This window comes from Apostichopus japonicus, chromosome 22 (genome assembly GCF_037975245.1).
Source record: "Apostichopus japonicus isolate 1M-3 chromosome 22, ASM3797524v1, whole genome shotgun sequence".
NCBI classification, from domain to species: Eukaryota; Metazoa; Echinodermata; class Holothuroidea; order Aspidochirotida; family Stichopodidae; genus Apostichopus; species Apostichopus japonicus.
Genome location: NC_092582.1, coordinates 13,438,092 through 13,460,928, shown reverse-complemented (window position 1 = coordinate 13,460,928; position 22,837 = coordinate 13,438,092). Strand labels below are relative to the sequence as shown.

The 22,837-nt window shown below is 36.0% G+C and overlaps 1 protein-coding gene across 2 annotated transcripts in view; it reads right to left on the bottom strand.

Annotated features, from left to right (window-relative positions):
- The window catches only part of LOC139963471 (uncharacterized), a 119,685-nt gene extending 98,268 nt beyond the window's left edge, over positions 1 to 21,417 (bottom strand). The window contains exons 1-2 of one of the 2 annotated variants that reach the window (XM_071964266.1): positions 21,281 to 21,417; positions 11,902 to 11,974 (exon numbers count right to left, since the gene is read on the bottom strand). In XM_071964266.1, the coding sequence (XP_071820367.1) occupies positions 11,902 to 11,974; positions 21,281 to 21,401 (194 nt within the window). In that variant the 5' untranslated portion in view covers positions 21,402 to 21,417. Of the gene's footprint in view, positions 1 to 4,805; positions 5,555 to 11,901; positions 11,975 to 21,280 lie in introns of those variants that run through there. The other variant, XM_071964268.1, reaches the window with a different exon arrangement.
- Positions 21,418 to 22,837: the final 1,420 nt, after the last annotated feature.

Below are 22,837 nucleotides of genomic sequence, written 5' to 3'. Positions count from 1 at the left end.
AAATGCAAATTACGAGCATTTAGAACAGTAAATTTATTTCTTATTAATGTAAGTTAAATGGTTATATATTGTTGATTTGATGCGTAGTAAATAAACATTTCACAATGTGAGAATGATAATGAGTCATGATAACAGAGGATATGGTTTGAAACAAACACAAAAACAACTCTTTTCATTTGACAAGTTGGGCACAACCCCCCCCCCCTCTCTCTCTCGCCCCTTAGTCATCTCCCCCTTTCCCTTTATTAACAGACGGACTGACTCAAATGGACTGCGGGCGCCCTTTTCAGCTTTACCACTTTTTACTTATTCAGGATTATTGACTTTTTTATTACGCTCTCATCAACCTATTGACATTTGTCACATTTTGTTGGTGTCACTTTCTGACAAAATGCTCTAACGGCAGTCTTTAATTTATCGGGACTTCCGTTGTATGAAACTATTTCCAAGCGCATGTACTAAATTTCAACACCCATATAAACTTCCGAGTTATCACAAATGGCGATGACACCTATTTATTCTTCGTTTATCTGCAAATTTAGGTTAGTCCACAAAATTGACAAATGAGTGGAATTGGGGAAAACTTCAAACATTTTAACTTTAACTGCAAGTTGGCTATAAACAGTTGTCATGTGATGTTAATTTGGAGATTGTAGTTTATTCTAAAGCAGAGTTTTTGATCAATTTTTGGATGCTAGTTCATACTATAATTTAAAAGTCAACTGTTGACGTAAATGTCTGATAATTTTTTAATCAGTTTTCACATCTGAATATAGTGTGGGATTGAGATCCCCATGTTGAACGTTATGAATTAGTTTTTTGTTCGTTAACCTGTATATGAGTATTATTAACGACACATGTATGGAACTTGGGCAGCTTTAGGTTGATCAATTGCCATCCTAGTTGGAGTAATACTTGGCAGGTTTTGTAAAAGCTATAGATCAAATTTAGCCAAAAACCTGAGCACTATATTGGTCACTAGGATTTTCCTAAAATTTGGAAGGAAGCTGAGCATTATAATTGATCATACATATGGTCAGTTGATACTGCCACTCAAAGTTAAGGTACTGTCCTTCACTGAGATGTGTGATTGTCTAATTTAATACTCATTATCAGCAAAATGCTCTGAAGGTCATAATTTCTCTAGGTCAATTTGCAACTTTTGAAAAACTTTTCAGAATATTTTTGAAAAGTTCAGGGCACTCCTATTTCTCAGGCAATCAAATGATCAACTATTTTGTTTAAGACACCTCAAAGTAAATCTATCTATTCTATTGTCTCAAATTTTCGACAAAAAGTCACAATTTTGATGTGATAAGTCAAAAATGTCAATCATGGAAACAAATTCATACAATTGAGAAAACTTGAGAAATTTGGAGATTAAATAGTGGAAAGTTTCTACCTAAGTGTCAAATGGTCCATTGCAATATAGCAAATCTACAAAATAAAACTTCATTTGGGATAAAACCCTGACATCAGATGTGTTTCTGCCCCCTCACATTTTGACGCCTAATTCCTACTCCACTGATCATTATTTTGCAAAAGTAGTTATACTGTAGGTATATAAGTAGAGTTTGAAGAAGGACAGAAAACATTTCTAGATTTGTGATGAAAAATGCACTCCTGATAAGATAGAAAAGAAACAAGACAAAACTACCAATGAATCCTAGCAGTGTTCAATTCCTGGCAAACCTATCCAAAGACACATACCCTAATCCAACTTCGTCCCTTCCTGACCGTAACCACTAGCCAGTGTACACACACTCTTAGGGTTGCAGGGCAAATTTTGAAGAGATTATTTTCTGGTTGTTCCTCAGACAATTTAACAACACCTTACAGTTTGGTTGTACGAACAGCAAGTTTGGTTGTCCAAAGAACTTTGTGAAATAACAATGACCAATATGTACACTATAGGAGAGAGTGTAGGTTGGGATATAGAATCCCAGCTTTGGGAGTGATATATCGATCATTTTTACCTATTTAGCATTATTTAGTTACAGTGCAATCTGAGTTTGATGTAATCTACTAGTCTTCCATGGACAATGACCTCCACAGCTGATTTTGGTTCTCCAAACAAAAAATTGGTCGTCTCAGATGACAGTACAGCGATTAAAAATTTGCTCAAGGTTATTCTTTACTATCTTGTGACAACAACTTCAGCATCAACTAGCTTATTTACTCTTCAAAATTGCACAAATTTCTTCTTGGGAAATTATTAAAACTGAAATTAGTCTACAAATCACTGTTTTCCATTTCCTAAAGTGAAAGGGTCAAGGGCTTACGTATACCTAACAGAAACAATGTTTGAATTGTTGTAAGTAGATTAGAGTAAGGAATGAGATAGTTGGATGGGTTTTAAACACCTCTGCAGAATATATGGGGGCTTTCAATTTTGATAGACCTCATTATGGGTGCTACACGAAACATAACTTTATGAGTTAAATTTTGAAATTTGTACAGCTAAAAACTTCAGCAAGGGATATATCTGTACATTAATTAATGAAATTATGCAACCAACTGCTTCATCGTCACTCAGTGTCTGGTAAGACCTTAATGTATCAAATATTGGGGAAAATGAATTTAAGTGAGATATATAAACATTATTCTTTCCATTGACATGTTATCCATAATGAAATATAAACTCAAAGATCTTCACCTCTAGTCTAGGTCATATATCATGTATGTGACACTTGCACTAAAAATCTACAAAATTGAATCCATTTAGAATATGTATGTATGTATTTCAGATCCTCCTGCAAGCAGGAACTCGCGAAGAAGCAATCATTGGCTTATCAAAGCCGCAAGCTGACCGAAGTCAGTCTCCTAGATTCATATTTTAACGTCCATGATTATGAATTGTCAATTGTCAACAACTCTGTAACTGGACGACAGTCATTAAACTTGGAGTGACTCGAACTCGGGACCTTATGATTGAAAGGCACCGGCTTTAACCACTGTGCTAACACTCCCTAAGTGACGATGTCTAATTGAGTCCTATATGTGTAGTTATAATAGGGTGGTAATGTTTTGGAGGTTTCATAATGTCAGGCCTATTTCCTCAACCAATACAGAGCTGTAACCAATGCTATTTTTAAGGCATAAAGCATCAACAGATAGTGTAGGCTATGATGAAAATCAAATAGAATTGTGCAATAGCTAACTACTCTAGTATATGGGGCTATACAGGTGTTGTCATGCATGCTGGCTGAGAAGAAACAATCATATTCATTAACTATTTTCACATATCGCTATTTTGTTAGAACTTTGCCATTCTACTTGTCAAAACTTCTGCAACCATGTCACGCAAATTGCAGTTTCATGAGATCACACAATAAATTACTTCTGTGTGAAAATCGCTAAAATCGATCATGGGGCACAAGAGCTTTGCTGCTGCTGCCCCTTCTCTGTGGAACAGCCTTCCAGAATATGTAAAACACAGTCCATCTCTTGCTTCTTTTAAACGCTCTCTCAAGACTCATCTGATGACAACTGTTTATTTAATTGTTCATTGTTGCCCATTTTTGTGTTGTACTATGTTTACTGTTTTTTGTTTAGCTGTCGCACTGTTTGTGTCACTGCGCCATGAGCGTCTTTTTTGACGGATACCGGCGCATTATAAATGTCCATTATTATTATTACATGTAGTAATTGTTAAATCATCATGCAAATTTTCATACTGTAGCTATATGCTGTATGTAGAACTGTGTGTACAATAATATCAAATTATATCAAATAAAGTATGTACCAATGCTTGAGACACATTTTGTGTCCTTCAATCATTATTATTTCAATTTTCAATACTAGTCCATTTGTGTATAGGGTACATATCTTAAACTTTACAATATCTAAAAGATTTAAAACCAAAGTACAAATAAAAAATATAAAAAATTCCATATCAACAATATTGGAACGGCCAGGCATAGACCATGTTTCATTGTTATGTTACTTGATAATACTAATTACATGTATGAATGTACAAACTACAACACCAGTGTATGAGCAGAGAACTCACTATAGACAAAACTTATAAAACTATATCTAACATTAGCTGAAACCATCTGCATATATCACTTCTGTATAAAATCAAACACTTACATTTGTTGGCTATGAAACAAGTCAAGTTCGCAGCGAATAAATTTACCAAACATATAGAATTGTCTTCTGTAATCAAAAGGAATCATTTATGATTCTTATCGTCTCAAGATACTGTTGTGTTTGTAGGTGCCTAAAACATGTAGGGAGACACAATTTGAAGCAATTTGACAAATTTGTCACTCGTTCAATTTTGCAAACTTGGAAACAATTGGAATAACAAATAACATGCAAGCTCAAACATTACTGATTAAATTAACAACAACTTTCAGGAGCTGTAATATTTGCCATTAATACGTTGCTTAGATACATACAGAATGTCCAAAATGGACTATTCACTGATACTGAACTAAATAAACTGGTTGCAGGCTACCTTGAACAAATTATATGGTTCTTTTCAGACTTATTTCAAAAGTATGAAGTTTAAATAGTCCATATAGACAACAGTACAATGAAAAGTAGGCTAAGTCCTTGAAAAGCTCACCCTAAATGATAGTTTCATTAAAATAATTTGGTCGATTGATACATGATTCAATCCACCAAATATATATACTGACAGAATTCTAAGCGTGCTTATATACAAGATACAAAATATTTGTACATTTTCGGAGTAAAAACTCACTTAAAACTTTCTCTATACCAAAATCGAACAAGGAAATATACAAGAGACAGATTCCTGAAGAAAAGGGAAACGAAATAAATAGTTTACTCACAAAACTCCTCTCTTCCTTCCACTCATTTTCGACTTTTCCAAGATTCTCCGATCCGAGAAAAAGGTTTAAAAACAAAAAATTAACTGACTCCTCCCGAATACTGAAACGTTTCTTTGAGTCGTATGTTGACTCAGTGGCTGAATTCTTTAGAGACAAGAGCAAAAGTATTCACTGTAACAATCCTTCGACGGATCTTCGCACCATTTCAATGAACTTTTTTCGTAGACAGTTGGTGCGAGAATAGACACATCCTCCTGATTGGAGTTCATGGTACACTGGCTTACCACTCCCTTAATCCCAAACCTGCATCCCACATTCAATTCAAAAAAGTTTCTATCAAACACAGCAAACCAACTCAAAAAAGCAAAAAAAACAACCAACGTCTGGGAATGTCAATCCATGATTTATCTTTTTTTGTGGAAATAATCAAAAAGAGAAGACAGAAAGAGAAAAAATTCTGACGAGGATCGTGAGGAGGAGCATTGCAAAGAGAGATGTTTACAATGAATAATCAATAGTGAGCATGTCATCGAATCCCTTGCTTTCCTCGGTACAACTTTCCAATCCCAACCGACGATTGATTTATACTAAGAACTGTGCACATTCCCCACGGCTGTTATCACTACGACCTGTTGTGTCAAATGAGGTTTACACTTTTGAGGTTAAACTATACTTGGCCTGTGGCAGCCCACGAAGACATGTTGTTGTCGTCATAGCACAGCGTTTTCAGATCCACGCTTTATTTAAGTTTTTATCAAATATTACGGTCGTCATCGTCGTCGTGGTGCTCTTTGAGCTCGGCCAAAAAAAACATAAAAACAAAATCCTTAATGAATCTACGAACGGCAATAGAAAGGATGATGAATAAGAAAGTAAAAAAAAAAAATGGTCAAAAACGCAATCAGACTCCAGAACATCAATGAATCTGTTTCATTATTTTTCTGTAACGATGGAAATATGAAGTCGGTGTTTGAGTAACATGTTTTTATGAAGATTTCAAAATATATGAGATGTTTTAATGCGAAGGTTGTGTGGGCAGATTCGAACGGTTAAGTCGAAGAGTTCAAATTTTGATTTGGCTAATTTCCGTTGCTTCGCAACTACAAGGGCTTCAACAGGCAGCCAATCTTTTTTGATGTGCATGCTCGGCTCCGAGGGGCTCCAGTTGAAGTTTACGTATTTCCGATGCAATTTTGATTTCGGAATCATGGGCTGTGAAATTCCAAATAAACTTTGAGCGATCAGTAATATTTGCTTGATGGTGGTCTGACCAAAAAACAAACGTATACAGCCAGGATACGTGATTAAAATAGAACAGAATAATACAAACGTGAACTTGAATGGAAAGTACTTTCCATGCAGAGGGAGGCTAAAGATTGTAACCTCTATGGAAATGCTGAAATGAAGGGTCATATTGTTTTGATCATGCTGGCTCGCTAATAAAGTGATGAGTAGATGCGTGTTTCGGCTGTAATAATTAATACGTACAATATGTACGTAAGTTTAAATGTGACAGAGTTAGTTTAAAGAAGCTCACTCATTTCTCTCTCTATTATTTCAGTTCGAGTGATTTGTAATATTCAACATGGCAAGGTGTTAAATCATCAGCTTTCGATGACAACATTTACTATAGAAGCATTTTTTACTACATAGCTTGCATGGATGTTTCATCAATTTTTCATACAATCAATATAGAAAAAGGACATCATATATTTTGTTCTTTAAGGATATAGGACAAAGGAAGTTGGAGGGGAAGATATTTACAGACTTAGCTTGTTGCCTGTCATTGCTTGAACATTGAAAGAGTCAATGGCCAAAGTGATAAACAGGCCAATGGTTCCTTTTTAAAATGACACAGTAATAGTGTGGTGTCTAGGGAAAGAGTCCCTATTTGGAAGATCTGAAACTTTCTAACTAAAAGAAACCACTTGACGGACAACAATATCAAAACTTTTATTGCTACAATGAATGCATGAAATCTGTTCACTAAGTACGTACGTACACAAATGAAAGTGAAATCAGTAATGTGTGAGACATACCCCTCAACATTCAGCAACACTTACTCTCCCTTAAGCCCCTCCCACACACTGGCTTAGTTCTGACACCTCTGCAATTGCCAGCTGTGGTTAATGAATAGAACCAAATTGCATTTTGTCCAACATGAATATTTCCCTTAAACCTTTCAAAAAAATTCAATCTTCCATCTGTACCACCATCACACACCCTCCCCTACCCCATCCCCACCCCACCATCCTCCCCTTGATCCTGTCTATTACAGATATGTGACCTACTTAATGGACAACTAATCCCCAACTGCCCAGTGTTCTACATAATTCAGATTAATTCATTACAGACCATTCCTGCTGCTAAGACTTATTACTATCAAATGCCTTGTTACTTATAAGCTACAGTATCACATTTGTATCACACACATATATCTACTCAAATCCTAATTGTTTATCATAAGTCCTTTGTATAGTATGTGCTACAAGCATCAACAGAGCCCTCACCACCATCACTATCATCACTATCATCACCATCATCACCATCATCACTATCATCACTATCATCACCACCACCATCATCACTATCATCACCATCATCACTATCATCACCATCATCACCACCACCATCACCACCACCATCACCACCACCACCACCATCACCACCATCACCACCATCATCACCATCATCACCACCATCATCATCATCATCACCATCATCACCATCATCACCATCATCACCACCATCATCATCATCATCATCATCACCATCATCACCATCACCACCACCATCACCACCACCACCACCATCACCACCATCATCACCATCATCACCATCATCACCACCATCATCATCATCATCATCATCACCATCATCACCATCATCACCATCATCACCACCATCATCATCATCATCATCATCATCACCATCATCACCATCATCACCATCATCACCATCATCACCATCATCACCATCATCACCACCATCATCATCATCATCATCATCACCATCATCACCATCATCACCATCATCATCATCATCATCATCACCATCATCACCATCATCACCACCATCATCATCATCATCATCATCATCACCATCATCACCACCATCATCATCATCATCACCATCATCACCATCATCACCACCATCATCATCACCATCATCACCATCATCATCATCATCATCACCATCATCACCATCATCACCACCATCATCATCATCATCATCATCATCATCATCATCATCATCATCATCATCATTATCATCATCATCATCATCAACAGATGCTTCACAGCAAGAAATCATCAGCTAGGTAGATGGCACTCCAAGCTATATATAGCAATGATACAAAAGTTAATAATCTCTATTCTTTATTTCAGAGTTACTTTGTTTATCAATGTTGTTGGCATGACGCATGTTTTCTCCTCTTAATTTATATACAGTACTTAAGGCAAATGTCTTATCAATAGTGCCTGTTTGTAATCAGCTAAAATTTTATTAAAGTGGCTGTGTCATTCTTATAGCCACGAATTCATACAGCAAATGCATGTATTCTGCATATATATTGTATGGAAACTGTGCCGAATCAAATGTAGCTATGAAAATTCATGGCACAGCCATAGGTATCTCTGTATTAACTCTATCATGCAAACTAGAGACTTAAAATATCTATCAAGGACATGTACAGTTAGTCATAAAATCCACAAACTTAAACAAGTGTATGAAAGACAACTGAAAACACATTTGAGTCTCATCAAAATATTGAAATCTGCAACATTCAACATTAATGTAACAAAATTACATTACAGCTATAGAGATGTTTAGTCATTGCTGCATGAAAATTAACATCTCCTAGCTAATCTTTTGTAACATTGGCATTCAATAGGCCAACCCCATTCAGTTCAGGACCTCTTGCTGAACCTTCATACAAAGCTTGGTAATTACTCATACACCTCCCCATGAATTGTCTGTTTTCAGCTATGTGTTACCACGGTTCATCTCAAGCTCATTGAGTACACATCCCTTTAAATGGTGTGAAGACTCGCCCAAAAAGAAACGTCTAATGCCAGTAATCTGACCTACTTTCGAATGAGGTGTAACAGGAGTGTTAGACACCACCATCGATCCCAGAAAATACACACACAGCTTGCTACCATCGGTAATTAGACACTAGTGTACAGTCAGTACATACAGCTGCGGTCAATACCCACAGCACAGTGTATGAACGATACAGCGATGGACATCTCAGGTCCAGCTAAATATAACAAGGTATCACGTTTCATTACTGTCTGCATTTTGTAGTGACACGAACAAAACGTCACTTGCAAGCGACAGAAAGTTAACTTTTTCAGATGGCCGCACACGGTTTGGGGCGAGTCTTCAATGCCTTTAACTGTTTCTGTTTGGTGAACTTAGATGTGTCCTTTTGAATACATCAAAAAGATTTTCGATAAGGAGTTTACTTGATTTTATTCATTTAAGGATAAGGAGCAGGGCTAGGGAAATTTCCCATTATTCCGAATTGCCCACAGGTCTGTGAATAAATATGTATCCAAAGACAACTTGGTAATTATAGTCACTCTCTTTCTGGTGTCTCTCTATCAGTTTCAATAAAGATGCACTGCCAAAAGGAAAAGTCTACAAATTTCTGTTTTATCTTACAAATGTTTTGTTTTCCTTGCATGTTATGCCCTAAGGCCTTATTATCCATTAATGACATTAAAATGCATATTCATATTCCCTGTGTTAAGTGAGGTACAAAGGGAGGGGGGCAGAGGGGGGTAGAGGCTTTCAAACTTCATCCAGACCATTTGCATAATATGCACTTCACCTAAAGATTAAATTGATCTTCAAGCAAATGAATAGAGATTGCATTAAGCAACCATGAATTGGATTCACATTAAATTCAATGTACAAAGGGAATTACAGATTAAATGCAACCTAAACTCTAAAAGATTCATAGCTTTGCAATGAATATGATACATCACGTAGCCTTACATTCACAAAGTATACCCTACCCATTCCATTTCATAAGTAGTGTCTTTATTTGCTTGCAACACTCTCTCTGAAGACTTCCAGGGGAGGGAAGGAGGGGGAGGGGGGGGGGAAGCTGGTATTTTAATCTCTTATATATATTATACATCTCATTTTTCAATGATGCTCTATACCCACTAGGTTCAGAAACATGACAATGCATTTAAGAATCTTTGATTCTTCATTACACCGTGTGTACCATCACAAAACTTGTAAAAGTACTGCTATTATTAGCATATCAAATGATGACTGAATCTCAAAAAGTGAAGTGGTACTTTTTTTCCTCTTAGCGTAATAAGAAATTAAGGAGACAATATTATTCATGGAACAATAATTTTGTTTTTTTGGAAGTCACTTTCTGCATCAGTTCCTTGTGGCACAAATTTGTGCACATAAATCATGTAAAATGTTAGAGTTATCAGTTAGATCTCTGACTCATAGATGCTGTATACATGTAAAACCTGTGAAGTAGGACGTACATGCAATGTACTGTTATAGTGTTATATACATGCTCTGATGTGATTTGGAGTCATTTACTTGATGCAAATCTACAAAGAATCTACAAAGATTTGCCAATGTCTTGTCCAATGGCTTGCATATCTCAACCAATTAGAATCATTTTAACATTTTCTGAAACTTTTGGAACTCTCTGAATCTCTTTCAAATCAATAGTCACTATTAAAAGGGGAAGAACAATGCTGATAAAAACTGGGTTACTGTAGGCATATGTCATTGTGTAAATTGAATCAAGGGAAGTCTATCTAAAGGGATAAGATGAGTCTTTCCCTTTAAAAGTCTGGTCATGAACAGTGGCTTTAATTGTGACAAATGTTAGATCATTGGAGAGATAACTCTTTAACAAATCACTTCCGTTTCAAGCGAAAAAAGAAACCAAAGCAAGTCTTAGTAGTGAAACAGCAAGTTAAAGTTGGGTCGTTACAATGAAGCCATAAGAATTAGCTAAAGATGTTTCTCTAGCATCAGCTTATTGTTGCATGGGAAAGAGCTAAAAAGGAATTGATAAGATCACCTCTTAAAGTAGTATACCTCTGCGTTTGGCTACTCACTCTGAACCTATTCTGATCAATGCATGTAATATGTGAATAGATGGTGCAATGAAGTCACCACTACCATCAAGTACCCACATAAAGCAGGTGTAAGACATTTGTTAACTATGATGATAAAGTGACCAAATAAGAAAAAAGAGAAAAATCAGGCCAAGTACGGGAAGAATTGTCATCTTTGGTTCTATGTATTCACAGAAAGTAAATGCTAGAGGTTCAAATTACGGTAAAATATTTCAAAAAAGTATTAAAAATGTATGTCTCGGATATTACCCTAACACATGAATGCATCAATAATTTAACAGAAAAACTCACTTCATACAGAATGTGCACATTATAAAACTTTTCTGAATTCACAAATCATGCTCATGACACTCAGAACTATTCAGATAAAACGTAGTGTACCCGGGAAATCATTTATGTGGTATTGCAAAACAAAATGATAAGCAATCATGGTGAAATTTATACTGGTCCAAAGATGTTTCTAGCTGCTTTTTACACGTGTCAGGAACTGTAGTATTTTGTAAGAGGCAAACAAGTTTCAGAGCCTTCAAAATTCTTCCCTGCAATTATATATTTCCAAGTCCATCAGTAATCTGTCACATGGCTTCTTTCAACAAAACTCAAGACTGAAATGTGTACAACAAAAACACTGAAGGCCCTCTCCCCCCCACTCCAACCCCCCCCCACTCCTCCTGCTCACCACTGGAATGTCATGACACAACTTTCAATGCATGCAACCTTAATCTGCCCCCATCGATCCACCAACTACAATCTTTAGAAAATGCTAAAAAATATGGCTGCTATCTTTAAGTATACATATATGCCACAGTCTTGCAAACTTACGTGCCAATTACAGTTTTTTAGTATCGCACACAAAAAATAATAAAGCTTCACATATCACCAGGTATTTAAATTTAAGCCACAGTAAATGTCTAGTATGAAAATTGGCAATTTGAACATTTTTTCTTTTAATCTAACATTATACTCACCGGTGTTGTAGGAAACGGAATCCCTGGTCAGTTTTGAGATGATCTTCCCACACCCCTGTAACTTTATACTCATCTGTGAAGATTACAAAAGAGCAGAGAATGTACACATGCTCTGGCACATGGAATAAGATGTGTCAAAACAAACACACATAATCCAATGGTCATGGTAATTTATCTAATCCTTCCTAGAGACAAACTTCTTTCCGCTTCAATGAAATTTCATTATAAAGAACTGTTCATCACGAAAGTTACTTTCATCAATCCGTGGGCCCATGTTCACACTTTCAGAATAAGAACGAGAAGGTTTGAATAAACAAGTATTTTTTTTCTCCCCAATCGGAATTAAGACCGTTGTAATTCAACAAATGTTTTTTTCCAATTTTTGGTTGAATCCTGATATATGTATTTATTTCTCACTGGGGAATGATGCTAAAATATATATTTACTTAAAGTTTCATATTTACGGGGAAAAAAAAAAAAGAATTTGTGAGCCATAAAGGGTTGTTAAAATAGTCAAGATAAAATTAATTGTAGCATTACAACCTTGGAAAACATCTGTCTTCCAATATGCCACTGTACAAAGAGGAGTATAAGGACTAAATTTCAAGATACAATAATTTGGCTCATCTAAGAACTTGTCAATTTTATATATTTGTGTTACTTTACATTTAGAGGTGGGCGATGGGAGGGAGAAGAGCACCTGCCTCTGATTAAGGAGTAGTCATGTAATAGTTTTTAAAAGAGGCCTTGACTGTCCAAGAGATAATTAAAACAAGAGAAGGAATAAGACGTTGTATTATTTCATAGTAACTGTAGCTTGGCTGTTCTCAGCATTCACACAAACATTTTACCAAATTTCAATGTTTCCAGAGTTAAAAGCTATAGCGTTGCCAATTAACATCTGTCACTTTTACTGCTCCATCAAGTCATCCTACCTCCCCTTGTCTCTCCCAAATAAGAATATACAAATGTTAATGTGTTCACAGATTAATTACTTATTTAAAAGTTTCAACATCCACCCAATCCCCAACTGATCCTTATAGTCAAATTTCAAAATAATTCAATCACTTCCTCTGGCTAGAGCACGCACGCTTCAAATCTTTGATAAGAATGCATGCTTGCGCAAGCGTACTAGTTCACTTATGTTTCAACTGCAAGCATGCGACAAGCAAACAGCAAGCATGCACAGACTATAAGCTTGCAGTCTCTATTTGGTGCCCTGTGCAAGCATCTTTTGGTTAGCTTAAAGGCATTGAAGACTCGCCCCAAACCGCTTGCCACCCTCTGAAAAAAGTTAACTTTCTGTTGATTGCAAGTGAAGTTTTTTCTTGTAGCTACATGATGCAGACAGTAATGAAAGGTGATACCTTGTTATCTTTTATCTGGACCTGAGATGTCCATTGCTGCTATGTACACTGTGTTGTTGGTATTGACCATAGCTGCATGTATTGACTGTACACTTGTGTCTAATTACCAACGGTAGCAAGCTGTGTGTGTATTTTCTGGGATCGATGGTGGTGTCTAACACTTCTGTTACACCTCATTCAAAACTAGGTCAGATTACCGGCATCAGACGTTTCTTTGTGCGTGACTCTTCACTCCCTTTAGACGAATATTTCTTCAAGCATGTGCAAGCTTAAATCTCAAGCATGCGCAAGCCTACAATTGCAAGCATACAGATACTTAAATTGTAAGCATGCGCAAGCTTAAATCGTAAACAAGAATGGTTCATGCATGCTGCAAGCTCGTCTTATCTGTAAGGGAAAAGTTTCCTCTACGATGCACCGATTCAATCAACTCCTTATCGCCCCATCTTACTTTCACCTGATCATACAAATCAGTCTTCTTGATGTAGTAAACTTCCTCCATAAAGTCACTTTTAAAATCCCAAATTTATTACATACTATAAATTAATGATGTGACATGACATAACCCTGCATATTTATTTCTCTATCTTAGATTAAATTCACCTTTTAGAGTAGAATTGAAAAATGTGATGAAAAGTTAGATTATATAAGTTTAAAACTACATATGGGGCATCCAACCTAATTGGACATGTATGCATGACCAAAAAGGCTTTGATCTCAAGTTACTTCTGACCCAATTGAGGTCTAGACTGTCCTTAGTTTCAAAGTTTTCAAATAGATGGTTCTTATTTTTGAAAACCATCCATGACCTTTACCCTTTCATTGTCTTTCTTTGTATTTTATGTCTGATCCGTATTTGCTTCAGAAATCGACCCATCTTCTCCATAATAATTCCAGCAGCTTGAGTAAAAAAACTTTTGCCCTTACCAATTAATACCTTGATCCAGAAAATGAGGACCAACTTCTAATAACAAGATCAGTCAAACTAAATTCGTGTCGTTAGATAACAAAATTTGCCCCAGATCATGGTTCCATTTTTAAATAGCATAAAAGCTTATAGTCCCTGATGGAGAAAAAAAATGAGTTTAATTGAATGTCAAGGTCAAAAGTTTGGCGGGAGAATAGACAAAAAAATTGCTCGTGAAAGACTATGGGTCTACATATATATTTTTTTTTAAATTATCCTCCTCTGAATGGGAATTACGATTGTATGCTGGCACCGGTATATTTCATAGTAGAACATAATAGAAGAACAGGATTCAGATCGCTTAAATACACACTGAGATAACAATGTGCAATGGCTTTAGGCGGGGAGATGCCGATCGATATATATATCCTCTGCCACCGAAGATCATTTCAGGAGAGGGCAAAAGAATTTCAGCATATGGAACAGACAAAACACAAAGAAATTGATTAAAAGATAAAGTTCATGGATCACATTTTAAAAAATGTCAGCCATTTTTTTCGTAAAAAACTTTGAAATATAATTTTCCCATGCATGCAACAACGTTCAGTAGGCATATCTGTCAGAATTTGTGAAACAAAATAATTTTTATTGGATTTTTCATCATCAAGTTTTAACAATTGTAACAACCTTACCAAGTATTGCACAAAAGTAAAGTTACACTTGATCACACTAGGAAACCCTCTCAAAGATATTTTTAGCCAATTAAATTAATTGATTAGCAAGTAAAATTAAAGATTCCATGCAAATCTCAAAATTAAGTCACCCTAACACTCTCACCATTTTTGGCCACATTCCAAATAACAAATTGAAACATTTCTGAATTTTAGTTCTTTTTTTTTCATTATTTAAAAATACACTTTGACTCAATTTAATGCTACAAGGAACACTGCTATTATCTGTCATAATAAAGAGACATAACAGGTCATATATACACAACACACATACATATTACCAGTGTTAATGCATCAACGGTACAGCACACGGATCAGGTTTTCATCAAACCTGTTGTTTACACGTTTCCAACACACAAAGAAAATTGCTTAAAATGTAAGCAGCTAAGTTATTACATTTTACCAATCTTCTATCATTTTTAGAGTGATTCTAACTTTGTTTTTATTTTAATATTTTAATTCAAAGTACATATGTAAACAAACCGAGCTGTTTTCAATCATCTCAATAAAAGCAACGTACTATAAATGATATTTTGGCTCTCATCGCTATTAGTAATTTTTATCAACACAAAAATATTACTCTTTAAAGGGGATGAATTGGTATTGTACGTTTGACTTGTGCATTTCACTTTTCATTTAAATGGTGGCTTCTGACGTTACGCGAATATAACTGAATTATGTAAATCTTTCGATCACATATTCTATGAACACTGATGTAGAAACTAAATTAATGGGGACACACACTGACAAGGCCACTGGTTTAGTTTTTTGGATAAAGCAGATACTATGGTCAAGGTACAGTCAAGGTCAAGGTACAGTCTGGGCAAGAAAACCAAACAACTTGATCAAATCTCAACCCCAGTCCCCCTCCCTCACCCCACCCGGCTTACATGAAGAGACCGTTAACCATGAATATTAAGTTGTTACAATGTTATGTCAAGTGGATATAAGAGATTTCTAACACATGTAACCATGTCTACATCAGACCTCCTTCCTGCATGAACTCTTGGAAGCTTGTGCATAAAAGCATATTTTGGTAAGCCTACGTGGATATTTGTGCAAGCTTGCACAAGCTCCTTCTGCAAGCATGCACAAGCTTAAATCGCAAGCATGATTAATTTGCAAGCAACAATACCATAAACGTATGACAGCGCTCTGCCCGTAGGGGTCGAGGGTGTCCTTCTGGAAAAACAGCTGGTGTTAACAACATTCAGAGTGAGAGCAAAAGTTAATATTTTGGCATAGTAAACTAGGAGGAGGCAACAGTTGCTCAATAGGGGGGGGGGGGGGGATTACAGTTGAATTTGGGGGGGATTTTCTTGCCTTGTTCTTATACCGGAACTGCAATGTAAACTGTACAAGTACAACACTACCCGTAATATACAATGAATAATTTAGCGTTTAAATTTTGTGTAGCAGTTTCAAGGGCTCTCAAGTTTGTCTCTTACACATACTTTGGTTTCTGTGTACATAAACTGTTACACATCTCTGAATTTGTATAGCAATTTTTGCAATTTCCATAGCATTTTTCAACCGGATAAATTTATACGTTGGTACACGCTAATTCTAATGCACTTGAGATGTTAAAAATTGCCTCAGTTGCACTATTAATTTCATAGAAAACAATATTCTTGCAATCACATTGGAAAAATGGTCATAGTGATGACTACAGTTTGCCAGTTCAAGATTTTTATTATGCTACCTGTACTTGTAAAATTCAAATTGACCGGCAACATCAACACCTGTCAAAAGTAGAATATGGGACCATGAATCTGGGCCCAGCTTCTGAAATCATGTCAACAGTATCGACCTGAAATATGTTAGAAAGTTCAAAACACTGTCACCACTGCTCAAATTTTGACAAACTATGTTTTACTGCCAATGTGAAAGTAGTGCACCCACACCCAGATATTCAATTATCTATTTTAGTAATCCTCAAAGGCTGGGAATAATTTAAATAACAGTATATTAAAATATCAAAATTTTGACAACCTGTGTTCTATTGCTGCTGTAAAAGTAGTTATAAACACACAAGGCTATTTAATTATCTATTAATCATCAATGCCCAAGAATAACAAGAAGATCCTGCTAGGATCGAAACGTCAGGCCAATTTACTTTTACACATTCTCTTACACAGGCTCTCTAGTGGATAAGCAGTTTGCTAACAGTTTTATTTTTATTTTAATAACATTATGGATCAGAGCCTCGAGGAATCCCACAAATGTATATAAATATTCAAACTTTTAATATTCCATTCTTCCTGCAGAGAGACACATTTTGGCGAACCACCTTTTCAGGAACCGTACGTTATTGATACCACCAGATTGAGACAGATGCACATGTACTTGGAAACACTGACATGATCAATATTTGAAGTTAATTACCCATCTTTTTCTCTACTCACGAATATAAAACCGTTCTTTTCACAGCAACTTTGTACCGTTTGAAAAAAAACATTTAACGTAAAGAAAATCAAGAATTTAACAAGAAATATTCAGAAAACTGACCTTAATTGACACAACTTCAAACCAGATCTCCATCTGCTGAAGACAAAAGCCAGCGTGTACTGTAGTATGACACTAACACTGAATGTCCACAGACCTAATTTGTCACAATAAGAGGTTTCCAAGTTCCAATACTAAAGATCTTGGCTGCATTTCGACTCAAAATACTTCCTGGATAATTAGTAAACTGACTAAAAAAGCAAGCCAGGCTGGCAAAACAAATTGCCCTCAAACCTTGCTTATTGACATTCTATTGATTATTTACCTCCCGACAAGCAATAGGCCGACGGAGGATATACTCTGATTCGACTAAGTGGAGTCCCGAGCATTACCCCGATGCGGGAGGTTTATAAATATATATAGGACTTTCTGTGGGTCAAGGAGAGATGTCCAGGAAGATTGCTATAAATTTCACTCATGATAAATTGTTTCTTAACTTGTTCTTGGAGGTAGATTTTTTTTTTAAGTTATAAAAATGCCAAGGTCAAAGTTTCAAATTTCTATATTCGTTCAGCGATAATGAGTACTATTGAATTAGAGTGACAAATTTCAGATCCAGATGAAGAATAACTATAGCCGGGGGTGGGGGGGTTAATTGGTTGAAAAGAGGACATGTCCTGACGAAATTTTGATGGAGAGTTTCATAGTTTAAAATTAAATAAGAATGAATTATTGAGAGGAATAAAGATCAACTGAATAGACACATGCAGGCATGGGAATTAAATAGCTAGAAGCATCAGTCAATGAAATCCGAATTATTGGAATAAATAGTAATGAAATTTTAAGATAAGTATGTTTTATGGTGTGCAAAACTTTTGTACTGCATTTAGTGTAACAAAAAATTGCAACTGGCGAGCAAAAAATGCATTACGCTCGACATTTTGGCGAGTGCTCATTCGCTCACTGCCTTTATACGATACGCTTACAATCAACAAAGGCCTAATGTTAAACATCACAGTAGAATTATCAAGTGCACTGTTACAAGTATGTCCTAAGAAACAGCTCTGTTCACCAGCTCCAAACTAATTTGATACTAATCTCTCAAACTAAATGATGTACGATAGGGGTAACCAAAATGGAATACAACAAACTTAAATAAATGCGTAAGGACAACTGGGTGCCTTGTGTGTACGATCGGCACAAATGAAAACAACGTTGTCAGTAGGTTAACGCAATCGTGCGATAACGCCTACCTGACATGTCAATAAGTAAAAAAATGGAACTTTCAAGGAAACAAATGTAAAATAATTGTCAGTACCAAGTGTTATCTTAACTTGTTAACAAAACTAACACATACACTGATACTGCATGTAGTCTGATGTCATGTCCAGTGAAAGTTACAGATGGTCAGCCATGCCATTGCTTATTTTTGTGGTCACTTTTACAAAGCAAGTCATAAACAATGTTTCACTGTTTTATATTTTCATATATATCATGTTTTAAACACTTTTGACGAACACAATTTAAATAGATCGTTGTTTGCTGTAAACAACTAACAATAACACTATAACGCACTATAGTGTAAAGTGTTATAAGTTAGGCCATACTACCTATAGGCTTATATCACACAAACACTTAGCGGGAAAAAATGGTGGGTAAATTTAACGTTTTGGCGAGTAGAATTTTAGACTCGGTCGCCAGTTGGTGAGTAGTTTCAAAAATATTTGTCGAGGCCTGATACATATATATGTATATATATATATATATTTATGTATATATAGATACGTTTTCAATAATAGAGTTAACAAAACTATATGAAGCCCATAATACCACAAACAACGCACGGCAACATTAAATATAGAGATGTTCTTCCATCCTAATAGTTTAACACAATTATTGGTCTATTTCTATTCTTTTTCACATTTTTCCGCTCAATAGATATCTATTTGGTGGTTTAAAATCTCAACAGAAAAATGAGGACATTCTTGCCTTATAGGAGATATTCTTACTGTCTTTTGCACCTCCCAAATGTAGCTGTAACATGTATGGGACCATCCTACCACTATTATTAGTTTGATCAGCTTGGTGAACATTACAGAGCTAATCTGTTCCATCATACTATGAAAAGTTACAAAAGCATATTTAGAACCACATCTAGGTGAATATCCTCCTAGCCAAAGCTCAAACTTGGCACAAAAGTGACACAACTTCACTAAATTTTCACTATTTTAGTACTTTCTCATTTATATGAATGTTGCCTAGAATAAACCCAAAGGCAAAAGCCACTCTGACAACTCTGACATACAACAATGTACACCAGCAATACCTCAATTAGTAGCAACCCTATCCTGCCCATAAACAACATAACCTGGGTAACTTAATATAGCACTGTCAATATTTTCATTTTTATGTAAGCAGCTTGGTACCACCAATAACATCAGGTCTTAATTCCTCCAGAAGTATACTGAGCCTATCAAAATTATCTGAAATACTCTATGCATTGATTTTGTGAATAAATCGTCACAAAAACCTTTTAAAGTTGTCATGGACATCCTGGGTGTAACATTCTTCTATTCACACTTCCAGTAAGTTCACAATGTTAAGTAATCAACATACTTTAAAAGGTCAAAGGTAATGATTATATCTTTGATTTTGCATCTGTTGTGTAGTTTTATTCTTCAACTATAGTGTGTGATTTCCCCATCATGTTGATCAGAGTAGTCCAGAATGAGATATTTATACTTGTGAAAACAAATAAAAAATTCTCTTGCTTGACACATCCATTAAATTTAACAGTATACTTCCAGTTAATGGGTGAAAGAATTTGTGAAAGTGCCTCATAATACAAAATTGATGTTTCCTTTTTGCATTGTATATATTTCAGCTGGTTTGGTCGGGAAGGTATTATTAAAATTGCTTTCGAGAAAATGGTTGCAATTTGACTTTCAAACAATGTAGCAATGGTGTCTTTGACTGAGTGCAGCTACATACATGTACTCTGTAGGCCTAAAGTTTGGCAATAACATAACCTTAGAAGCTAGTAAGTTAGATGATATGCTATATAGTATAGTCAGTATTGCGAAGTTCGGCATACTGCGAAGTTCGGAAACCGTAAGAAATACACGATTTCACCATGAAAACCTACAGGAAGAGCCAAATTTCACCAAAAAGTAGGAAGCTACAGTTATTTTCTCTCCAAAATGACCCGTGTGCAAGAAATTACTTACATATTTGTCAATAAAATGACGAAGATCTATGAAGTCTGTTATAATTACTGAAAGAGCAACTGCGCCACCAATTTTATCACCAGCGCCACACTGTGGGTTGCGTGTCCGAACTTGGCAATACTCTAGCAAAGAAATACCAGTTCCACAATCACGAAGAATCTTCTTGGAAAACAACGTCAAAACAGTTTGTAGGAAAGAAAGTTTGGCCGTGTATTGTACTATAACACAATTCTCCCACCATATGAAGTATATTTTCTGGTGATTTAGACCAGAAGATTTAGTTTTGGGGTGTTTTAAGTCTTAAGTGTCCGAACTTCGAAGTCACCATGCTACTAGGACTTAGGACTCATGGAGTAGGACTCAAGGAGTGACCATACACCACCATACATTTGGGACTGGCAGATTTGTTGTAAAGTGCGTCATATGATTGACAGTACACTTAGGCTAAAGTAAATGCCATCCATGAGTCCTGTAGGTTTAAATAATGTTAAACAAGCTGGAGTCACTACTGAGAACTATAGCCAGTTGTCCTTAACTAGTTAAATGCTAATTTGTAAAAAGTAGGCCTGTTAATTTTAGCCTATCATTCAATTGTACTGCAAGACCTATGACATGCCTATGATTTAGCCGTTATGTTATGTTATGTTGTTACCATATTCCAACTGTCTGTAATTGTTTTTACAAAGTTGCTGGTCGGCTTACAGCTATAAGACACTTTCTGTTTATCTAGCGAATCCAAAATTTGACTACTGCGTAGACCTACTACATTGTAGCGTTGAATTTCAAATTTCATGACCGCTCGTTCATATTCCATTCGATCCATTTTCAATCTGTCAGATGCGCAGATTATACTAATACGTTTGCACGTACAAGACGTAAGGCAAAAAGCCTATACAGTATAGATGTACTGATATTCTTAGGTAATGCTGTGCTCTGGTAAAACTGTGGCGCTAAACAGTTTTAAATTATGATCTATGATTTACCTTTGTTTTAGTGGATGGTACTTAGCCTGGTTGGTGACCAACGATTTTAATTCCAGTTGTCAGCACAGGCAGGGACGTCGCTAGAGGGGGGTGTGGGGGTGTCTCACCCCCCCCCCAATCTTGGATAAAATGACGATAGTTGGAAAATTTGAGTGCGACAGTCGGAATTTCCGACTGTCGGAATTTCCGACTGTCGCCAGCTTCAATTCGGAATTTCCGGCTGTCGCACTCTAATTTTTCTGACTGTCGCACTCTTATTTTCATATTTTCTGTAATTTGTGAGGGACATAAAATTTTCGATCAAAATTGACCTATAATCAGTCATATTTACCACGTTTTCCTCGTCACATTGAGAAATTGTATCTCGCGATCCTTATACTCCACCACACAAAAATTCGTATGACTTTGAATACTCTAAAAAAAAATACAACGTTCGCCAGCTTCAATTCGGATAATTTATGTATTAATTTTGCTATTGGGTGGGTCGAACCTGTTCGCTAGCTTCAAGTAAGTTCAGGACATACCAGGGACGTAGCCAGGGGGAGCAGGGGAGCGACTGCTCCCCCCCCCCTTTGAGTGTCGAAGAAATATTTAAAACTGTTGTTTTTTAGCATGGTATTTTGTCAGTGCTCTTTTGATCTTGAATACTCGTTAGCTCCGTTAACTCGATTATAGTCGTAATAACATTCAGGCCTACTGATTCAACTAATTACTAGGTTTGGCAGATGCAATTAGCTTAATTAAGCCTATAGCCTATTTCAAACCTACAATTGGCAACTGCGTAATAAAATACATATCTACCTAACCTCACTCGATGGAATGTCACGAACCGTATGTACAACGACGACGACAACGTGCGTTCTCATCCTTTCTATGATTCTTCCTACTTTGTTGCACGAACAGCATGTTATGAAGCTAAGCTAGCAATCGTACGTGTTACGCACTTCCTATAAATAATTATTACACTGCTAATACACGGCGATAACGATTTTTTTTTAGGCCACTGCAAATCTGGCTGTCTTACAAAATATGAAAGTTTATATTGTCCATCAGTTAAGTTCGTCAAATGTATTAAAGTCCAGACATTGGACAATAAACAAGAATCATCCTTCTGAAAATATTGTAAAAGAGCACTATGTTTGTCCTTCTGATATACTATGTTAAAGAACATGTAAAAGAATTCAAACAGGAAACAAAATCTGCTGATAATATGATATCATATGATAATGATGAAACTGGCAACAAATTGCACCAGATCGCATCTAAGGACCTTCAA